The sequence below is a fragment of the Helianthus annuus genome, chromosome 6 (assembly GCF_002127325.2).
Source record: "Helianthus annuus cultivar XRQ/B chromosome 6, HanXRQr2.0-SUNRISE, whole genome shotgun sequence".
NCBI lineage: Eukaryota > Viridiplantae > Streptophyta > Magnoliopsida > Asterales > Asteraceae > Helianthus > Helianthus annuus.
In genome coordinates, this window is record NC_035438.2 from 25208262 (window position 1) to 25218217 (window position 9956).

General features: G+C 37.3%; 2 protein-coding genes across 2 annotated transcripts; one reads left to right on the top strand and one right to left on the bottom strand.

The window, feature by feature from the left end:
* Positions 1 to 5635: 5635 nt before the first annotated feature.
* On the bottom strand, positions 5636 to 7506 carry LOC110944555 (cyclin-dependent kinase B1-1). Its single transcript, XM_022186215.1, has 6 exons — positions 7313 to 7506; positions 6711 to 6729; positions 6205 to 6298; positions 6043 to 6121; positions 5805 to 5961; positions 5636 to 5731 (listed from the first exon to the last, which is right to left on the bottom strand). The coding sequence occupies exons 1-6, from the start codon at positions 7504 to 7506 to the stop codon at positions 5636 to 5638; spliced, it is 639 nt and encodes a 212-aa protein (XP_022041907.1).
* Positions 7507 to 8254: 748 nt separating this feature from the next.
* On the top strand, positions 8255 to 9157 carry LOC110944554 (F-box/FBD/LRR-repeat protein At5g56420). The gene has a single exon (XM_022186214.1). It carries the CDS (start codon positions 8255 to 8257, stop codon positions 9155 to 9157), a length of 903 nt encoding a protein of 300 aa, XP_022041906.1.
* The last annotated feature ends 799 nt before the right edge of the window (positions 9158 to 9956 follow it).

Here is a 9956-nt window from a genome sequence, read left to right on the forward strand (position 1 = left end):
CATTGATTATACTTTATTTTATTTTTTGGAAGGCTTTGGCCCACTAGTTCCAAATTTGATATCCGTAGGTTTCAAAACTTAGCGACCACAAATTGTTTATGTTACAAAGGGCTTGTTACAAATTAAACTTTAACGATCAAACTAAAAAAACAAAACGTTGTATTAACTAGAATTTAAAAAGATAAAACAAACATTATGTGGATATTGTTGTTGCAAAAGAAAAAAAAAGAATAGAGTAAACTGCTATTTTGGTTCTTGAGGTTTGGCAGTTTTACCACTTTAGTCCAAATTTGAAACTTTTTGCATCTGGGTCCCTGTGGTTTCATTTTTGTTGTCATTTTGGTCCAAAAGCAAAGTCAGATTTAAAAAAAAAAACCTGGTTTTTTGTCTTTTCTAAAGGGGCATTTTGGTCATTTTTAAAAAAACACTCTCTCTCTCTCTCTCTTCTCTTCTCTCCTCTCTATCTGCAAATCATCACCAAAAAACCCCTGTCTCTCTCTCTCTCTTCTCTCTCTCTATCTGCAAATCATCACCAAAAAACCCCTGTCTCTCTCTCTCTTCTCTCTCTCTCTCTTCTCTCTCTCTCTATCTACAGATCATCACCACCACCACCACTTCTACAGAGCCAGCTCCACCACCGCCACCTCATCTCCCTCTCTCCTCTTTGCCGCCACAAGCACCACCACCTCCTCCTCCTTTCTCCGCCAATAATTAGAAACCAGCACACCTTACCCAAACCAATTCTCTTTCTCCCTTCTGCAACACAAAGAAGACAGTCAAGAAACACCGCCACCACTATCGCCGACCACCACCTCCACAGTCCCTTCTTGTCTCCCCGTCCTCTTTCTCCCTTCTCCAACGCTACCCACAACTTTTCACCCCACCACCACCATCAATTCCTGCCGGCCAAACACCACATCATACAACCATTTCATCAAACACTTGATCTACATATAAGAAATAACAACAGACCAAACATAAGTGTCAACTTTGTGTATAAAATTAGGGCTAAAATAGGGCAAATCGGAACTGACAGATGATGACACTTACGGAGGAGATAAAATCCACCACCATCTTCAGCTTAAACCCATCACTGAGAGTTAGCTCGCCACCGTCTCCACCATTAACATCCACCACCGCCATCGTCTACACCATTAAGATCCACCACCGCCATCGTCTTCACCATCCACCGCCGTCGGAAAAACGTCAAGATCATCATCATCATCAACATCAACATCGTATCATCATCGTCTCTCTCTCTCTCTCACTAACTCCCTCTCTCCCTAACTCCCTCTTTCTCTCTCCGATTTGATTATCAAGAAAGCTATGCTATTAGACGCATATATGTTTTTGTGAAAAGTAAACTGTATTAAAACTCTGCCACATCTTATCGAAATGTGGCTAGATTCATCAATCACAGGTATGGTATCAGATATGCCAAGACTGTAATTCAAAAACAAAAACAAACATAAAAGGAGAATTGATTCAGCCACAGAAGTATCATCCCAATAGTTGTTTCAAACATCAACATGGTGCGAAGTCCAGTCCTCCTGCAAAATTGTCCTTAGCAAGCAAGCGTACATCCATCATCCAGCTGCTTGCCTGCAAAGATCAACCTCTGCTGATCAAAATCCCGTAAATATCACCAGATTAAGCAAACCAAAATCACAGGAATGAACAAAATTCAAAACAAGCTGATTTACCAATAAATTTGGGATTATGCCAGGTACTTGTTGCTTATAAAACGTCTAGTAGCAGTGCTGGTGATTACGAATTATAAGTTTTATTACGTACATCGGCCATCCGAGATACTTCAAGTGAAAACAGTTTGGTCAAAGGACCAGATCCCACCAAGACTATGAATCTAATGAAACAAATGGGTCAACTGCTAAAATAGATATCGCATGAGATAGACATGTAAAGATTGGATGAAGGAAACCCTACATTTTCTTTTAAGAATGAGGACTCTTTTTTGAAAACATATCATACAAAATTCTTGACCCAAACTTTTCCTTGAAGAAACTAATCAAAGGCATGTATGTGTGAATGCTTTATTAATAGATCTTTTCATGGTGGTGAACCGCCAGTTATAACACAGATGCTATATCACCCACAGAAAACGAAAAACATGATATCATTCCTGATGGAACTTTAAAGGGCAAGAAAGTGTTGTAAACAGATGCTATATTAACTACTAATACGTTGGAAACTGGGAATGATTTTGTGAAGGAAACAGAAAACGGGCATGAGGAATACCATCATTTCAGTTCTGACTAGTGGCGGACCCAGAATTTTTTTCCACTGGGTCCCTTTTTCGGGTCGGTCGTCGTTCGTGTCGGGTCGGGAGATGGTCCGACAACATAACTTTAATAATACGGACTTTTTAAGTTGAATTATGTATTTTTATCAACTAGAATCAAATCAAGCCGAACTCAAATCGACTTTTAAATTCAGCTAAATTGTTAGTTCAAATTAAGTTTAAAAAATATAAAATTCAAATAAACTGAATCGATTAACTCAAGTGACTTGATATTGGATTGTTGTAATACATTTAAACAAACTTATAAATTTTAGCATTACCTTTGATTTTTCCATACTAGTTCAGATTATTAATTTTTTATAGTATTCTATTGGTAAAAATTAAACTTGATCCACCTGATACGCTAACAAGAAGAAAACATAGACAGTTACAGACCAATTCCTTTCATTTTAAGAGAAGTGAAAGGACTGAAAGGCTGTTATGTTTTGATATGATGAACACAATAAATATGAAGTACAAAAAAAGCTATATTGAGAATCAAACCCATGACCTTTTAGTTACAAGTCAACAAATTACCACCACACCAACCTTCACCTTGTTACAATGGATTCCATCTAATTTTCCTTACGGGGTCCGTAAAAAATGTAACATATCGTCTCTACTAACTTTTTGAAAAACATTGGGGTCTGAGGACCCCCATCCATATAGTGTGGGTCCGCCCCTGGTTCTGACGAAACGATTGGCATAGAAAATGTGCGGTAACCAAGCCTAGGCTTGTATGCTTTTTCAAAAAATCAAACCAAGACTAGTGTCACGGAGTTATTCTTGCTGAAATATCCAACACTTTGGGCACTTTCTTGGCTGATCTAGAGAGTTCCATGGCTGTACTTATGATTAGTCTTTTCTAGATGATTCTTTGATAATATCTTGGTATTTACTTGATGATTCAAGCATGATTTAGACCCTTCTTGGCTGGAGCCTTTGTGGCTGAATTTTCCAACCATTTCTAGAGTGTTCCGCAACTTTGTAGCTTGATCTTTGAGACCAGAATTTTGTAGCATTTTCCGGAGTGTTCCAGCAGCCCCCAACGTGTCTTGAATGGCCCGGAAGGTACCGAAATCATGGTGAAACGATCAGAATTTTAAGCGGGAGGTGACATTCTCCCCCACCTAAATTCGCAACGTCCTCATTGCGATGCTTGGCTACCCTCGACTTCTTCTTTGTGAGTCGCAACGCGGATATGGTCTTGGTTTGTTGTTTCAGCTTGGCTTCTAGAGTAGCTGTGTGTACCCTCGGCTTCTTCTTTGTGAATGTCACGGCCCACCAAAATTCAGCACACAATTTCAGCTTTCTAGAACTTTCTGGGGCCATAACTTCGTTTCAATAGATGAAGCAATAAGACTCGGTGTTCGAGTAACAAAACAAAACGCGACGATGAAGACCATAAACGGACTAATCCAACCAACACTAGGGATGGCCTACGGCGTCAAAACCACAACCGGCAAATGGAAATGTAAGATTGACCTTCCCGTGGTGCCAATGAAAGAACAAGACTTCGTGCTTGGCCAGGATTTCTTCAAAAAGGAACATGCCTTTCTCATTCCTTTTGCATCATAGACGGAAACAAAGTTCACACAATGAAGACAGAGACGGACACTAGACGTCAAGGTATGCCAATAACATCAATACAAGTGGAGGTTGGTTCAAAGACAATATCAACCACAAATTCATCACAACAAGTCATAACTCGGAATCGCAACGAGGGTGTTGCGAATTTAGGTGGGGGAGAATGTCACGACCCGCCAAAATTCAGAACAAAATTTCAGCTAGAACTTTCTGGGCCCTCTAGTCGCGTCTAGAGCTGCTCGGAAGGATCCGGAACAGCCCGTATTGTTCCAGCAACATGAGGGCACTATAAGGACAACAATGCAACCAAGAAGGATCTAGAAATGGCTGGTCAAAACACCCCTTAAAATTTGCCATAAAACTCTCTAGAATTTCAGCAAAATATCTTGATATTTATGTAGAATTATCTAGATATTGTTATGTAGATTTTTGTAAAGAAGTGATCTAGAGATAGAACCATCTAGATCAGCTCCTACGTAGTATAAATAGGAGTGTTAGGCATCATTTGCACTCGCCCCCTCATAACTCATTCATAACCAAACCAGTGGCGGAACCAGAACTTTTCATCTAGGGGGTCAAAATTTTACTTTAAACAAATGGTTTCGGTTGCCAAGAAATACTTATTTTTGGATAACTTAAACATTTTCTCGAACCTCATTATTAATACAATTTTTATTAAACCACAATGTTATGTTAGGACTTTTTTTTATTAAAATCTTTTTATTTATTTCTAGAACCTTAACAGAAAAATATATATGAAATAATATACTTTAATATACTTTAATCAGATAAAAAATGACCAATATATATATAATAATATACTTTAATCAGATAAAATAATGACCAAATAAAACAATGTATAACTCGTAATTAACATAATAAACTTTGATTGGCTTATTTTTTACTAATAAAAATTATAAATCATACTAGATAAGTTAGAAACAGCCTATAAAAACATTTAAAATAAAATATTAAAAATCAATATGTGAGGGTACATAATAGAAAGAAAAACTAATAAATAATTAAAAATATAGGTTTTAATTCAAATATTTCAATAGGTTGGATAACTTTCATATAGGCCCGTACGTATCTAGAATTAGCACTGCTTTACTTGAGATATTCAACATCATCTTTCCTCTCCTTCTTCTTTAAAACCTTAAAAGGATACCGTGAGTTGCAGACAAGAAATAAGCGCACAATGATGTTTCTATTTTTATTTTTTCATCATTTTTCTCTTCTCGTTCACTTTAATTACACTGCAAGAGCCAATTTGAAGGGTCAAACTTCAATAACATGTCTCCATTAAGTTCTCGATTAAGGTAAGCCTATTTCGGCCGGAGGGTCAATGGACCCTCCTATAGTTCCGCCACTGAACAACTTCTTGTAAACACGTGTACTTGTAACTTTGTTCAAGTAATCAAAACACTATCTTTCTTGTAGTATTACACTACAAAATCGATCTTGTGTTCACACAAACAAAGACTTCCGCTGTGAAACATAACCAAGACCAACCACAAAGCTGAACTTAGAAGCATTCTAAGTGCCGCACGAGAGTTCGAGAATCACTCTGTGACGCTAGGCTTGTATACTTTTTCAAAAAACCAAACATATATAAACTGTGAAACCAACTTCTATTTTTCTTCAAGTATACCATGATAGACAGACAGTAATTGAACAAAACAGACATAAAAGAACCATTGACTTAGCAAACCACATAACTGAAGCATTATACAACAAGTGTTTCAAACATCAAAAAACCATCATAAACCTTAGTTCAGCAAAGTAAGGATGCTCCAGAGCTACGCGGGCAGAAATCATTCTAGCAGGCTTGTAAGTAAGCATTCTCTGAAACAAGAAAACATGGAATAAACACAGAGGCATCTAACGAAATACAACTTTTATGTCAATTTAAGTATACCTGTAGCAGGTCAACACCATCGACTCCGAGGGAAGCAAATCTCTGTGCCAAATCCTGGGGTTGGTAGTTGAGATGCTTGTTCTTCCAGCCCTTTAGCTTAACCCTTAGTTTGGATACCACCCCTGGCCAGGCCACATCATTGGGTAACCCAAGCACGCTAATATACAAACGAATAATCAACTGATCTAGTTAGTTTTGGACTTTTGGTTAACTTCATTATGTTGAATTGTGAAACTACCTGAATATACTAAGTAATTGCGCATTGATACCATTATCACCACCACGAGCAAACAACGGTGTTCCTGTTGACATTTTTGCTGTACAATTTTACAATACATGTTACTAACACTACAAATTAAGAAAAAAATGTTGACATCTTGAAACCAAGTCAGAAACATACCAAAGATGCAACCAAGGGACCAAATGTCCACTCCAACATAATAATCAATCATTCCCAACAGAATCTCCGGAGCCTTATACCTGGGGGTACCTAACTGTGAAGTCAATCAAAACCTATGCAGTTAATGTGATAAAAAAAATCAGATATCGGTATCCGTTATCACATCAGTAATTTTAATATCATGCTCTAGCAATTTAACTCTAACAATTCAGTATACTCTCCTACCGTTAACAAATTAACATTTTGCAACTTGCAAAACACTAACAATTCTAGCAAGTAGGAACTATTAAGACTTAAACCACTAACATTTAACTGCTAAAAATTAACAATTAAGACTTAAAACACTAATAGCATCAATAAGAAGAAAAATGAATGGTAGAACTAAGAAGACATATACTGATATCTCGAGAAAATCGGTCCAATAATATCGGTAGTGATAATTTCGCACCAATGTCTCACCATGGGACCGATATTAACTGCACAGATCAAAATTAATTTTCAAATACCTCAGAACAGAAATTAACTCTGGAAGACAAACATGATGAACAAAAAACCTAAAATGGTACTCGTTTTTAAACTCTAGATCTCAGAATTTTTTTCAATACCAATTAACAAACACATGAATATATCTATCTATTGAGAATCACAAGAACAACCAAATATGCTTTAAACAACATCAAATCTCAACAAACTCATCAAGCCCTAACATCTTAAACAATCATGTGTAGTGAATCAAAACATCAATATTAATGATAAAGAGTGACGAAAACGAAGCAACCTTTTCAGTGTAACATTTGTCTGGGAGAGTAAAATTATGTCAATATTGATGTATGACACTGAAAAGGTTGATTTTCAGTGTAACACTGAAATCTGCGATCTTAATCATGTCATTTTTCTCATCATATAATACGTTTTGAGGCTTTAAGTCTCTATGTATGACACCAAGGCCATGAATATACTCAAGGCCTTTACAAAGCTGGAACATGTATTTCTGGATCTTAGCGGTGGGAAGGGGGCGATAATTGATCAGTTTTTGCAGATCTCTTTCCAGAAACTCGAAAACAAGGCAAGGTTGGTCATCTATATGTTCGACGCCATGGAGACGAACAATGTAATCGGATTTGAGAGCAAATTCAGAAGTCCAATCTCACGGAGTATTCGAGGAGGGATGCCTTGTTCGCTGTTATATTCTAGTTGCTTTTTCACGGCCACAAATCCACCAGTTTCTTTGTCCTTCGCTTTGTTTACAATGCCGAAACCGCCTTCGCCTAACTTGCCGATAACCTCGTATTTGTCTCCCATGGTGGATGATTTGCAGAATTTCAATTTCAAATAGGAACCCTAACCGGTTACAAGTTACCGAATAAAATGTATAATTTTTCTTTTCTTTCTTTTACTTTTCTTTCCGGATAGTCCCTGTGGTCTTTTAAAGTAACACCTATAGTCCTCAACTTTTGGAAATTACACCGGTGCTCCCTCATATTTATTTTTATATGTAGCAATTTTGTAATTAAAAGATAAAGTTAACAATCTTGGGCCGGACTCTCAAGGGACCATTTTTTTAATACAAATTGGCGCTCAATCTGAGCATTTGTATTGTAATCACACATTCAATTCGCTAACACTCTGCAAACCCATCTGCGTGAAAAAAGGTTTTCTTTTTCGATACTGAGATTGTCTTGAGATGAATTATCATCTTGGGTTTTCAGTAAATATTTTCTCCGTTCTGTAATAATGCTTGATAGTTGATGCTTGAAAAAAGATTCTTTCAGATTTAAAAAAAAATGCTTTGTATTATCAAGTAAAGTTAGTAGATTGGATAGGGTTCTGAAAACATTTTTCTTTATTGCTATTTAGTTGAAAAATTTTAAAATGTTTTAAATGTTAAAATTCATTGATAATTTAGATCTTGATGGGCTTTGTTTTTCTTAAATTCAAGTGGGTTTGCAAAGACAACGGGAGGAATGCTAGGATTTAACCTGATTATAAGATGGATTATTATGAACTTATTAGCATTTACAGGTTTTGGAGCATAAAAGAAGGTAGGTGAATGGAGTCTGGATGCGATAGAATGAGGATGGATGCAGAAGGCGATAGACTCAGTGTCCTGCCAGATGATCTCATCCTTCAGATCCTGTCTTTTATTGGTTTAAAAGATGCTATTGGAACTAGTGTTTTGTCATCTAGATGGAGATATCTCTGGACTTCAATTCCTCATCTCAGTTTCTCAAGTCAGGATTTCTCGACCCTCGATATGTTGTCTGAATTTGTTACCCATGTCCTCTCTCGTCGCAACAATCAAGTTCAGCTGTCTTCTTTCAATCTTTATCTTCGTAAAACCTTTGGCCAGGATGTTGCCCTAAGGATTATGAACCTTGCCTTCTCCCTCAATGTCCAACAACTGAACATTACCTGTAGGTTTACGTACCATTCATCTTCGTATGAGGAGAATCCTGGCATCATCCCTTATTCTCTTTCAGGTTCTCAGACTCTCAACCATCTCACTTTGAATTGGTATTCTGGTGTCGATCACATGATACTCACATCAACACGGGAGTTTTCATCTTTAACAACATTGCATCTTTATTATATCACATTATATGATGGGTTTTTTTCCATGTACCCCACCTTGGAGAATCTGACCTTAAATTGCTGCAAAATCAAGGGATCGGAGGTTTTAAGTATTTGTCATCCTCGACTTTCTAATCTCACACTTGAAAATGGAGACTGTGTAAATATGGTTACACCTCAACTTAAAAATCTAACTATTTCAAACTATTTTGGAGGATATCAAATTTCTGCACCTGAGCTTGCTTCCTTGATTATTAAAGGTCAATGTCCTTACATGTTCTCAACAGATGGTTTCCCTTCTTTGGAAAAAGCACAGTTCTCTTTACACAATATAAAGATGCTAAGCCGCTCGGATGATTCTACTATTATTCGTCTGCCTTAAGAGTTCCGCAATGTCCAATTTCTTTCACTAAGCGAGGAAGTCATTCAGGTATATTACAAAAAAATTTCCGTTCGATAAACCAAGAAAGTGAAATAGAACAAGGGTAGGCATCTTTTAAATCAAAGCTTAATCACTGGAGTGGTAAGGGAGAGACTTGTGTTTCTATGAGACTCAAGTTCAATTCCTGCTTCTCCCCATTAGTTTTCAGCGGCACCTGGTGATGATGGGAGACTAGGCGAGTAGGCGGCGATCGCTAGTTCGATCCTTGAACTGAATGGGTTTTACCTCACCGCACTGTCGTGCCTTTGGGCGAGTGTTCACGGGCTTCTGCCCTAGGTGAGGGTTTTCCCCAGTTCGGAGACGGGTGTATCCCGATGTGGTGAATTTCGCCAGTAACCCATTTGGAGGATTCGTTGGCCGTTCAAAAGAAAAACAACGACTCACAAGACATATACATTTTAGTCCCTAGGCTATCTATTTGTTACAATTAAGACCCTGGACTATTTTTCACATATACAAAACATGGGTCTGGTTTCTCCAAGTTAAATACATAAACTTACTAGAATATTTCTTTCTTACTGTACTTAAGGTGGGAGCACTTACATTACTTAAGCTTCATGTAGATGTGATGAGTGGGGATCCTACGAAAAGTGTGTTTTTCCTAAAAAGTCTACGAAGCGATCTGGGCCATCCAATGGGTGTGTTTAATGGTCGAGATCATCTTGGTTGCATTTTGGTAATATGTGTTTCTTAAAAATAGGATTATTTAATTAATCAGGGGTAGATATGTCATTTAGCT

Coding starts and splice junctions, on each gene's coding strand:
- LOC110944555 (XM_022186215.1), bottom strand. CDS start 7,506: ATGGGAGACAAATACGAGGTTATCGGCAAGTTAGGCGAAGGCGGTTTC. Junction 6,122..6,204: donor GTCCCTTGGTTGCATCTTTG/GTATGTTTCTGA, acceptor AAAATTGTACAG/CAAAAATGTCAACAGGAACA. Junction 5,732..5,804: donor ATGGTGTTGACCTGCTACAG/GTATACTTAAAT, acceptor TTCTTGTTTCAG/AGAATGCTTACTTACAAGCC.
- LOC110944554 (XM_022186214.1), top strand. CDS start 8,255: ATGGAGTCTGGATGCGATAGAATGAGGATGGATGCAGAAGGCGATAGA.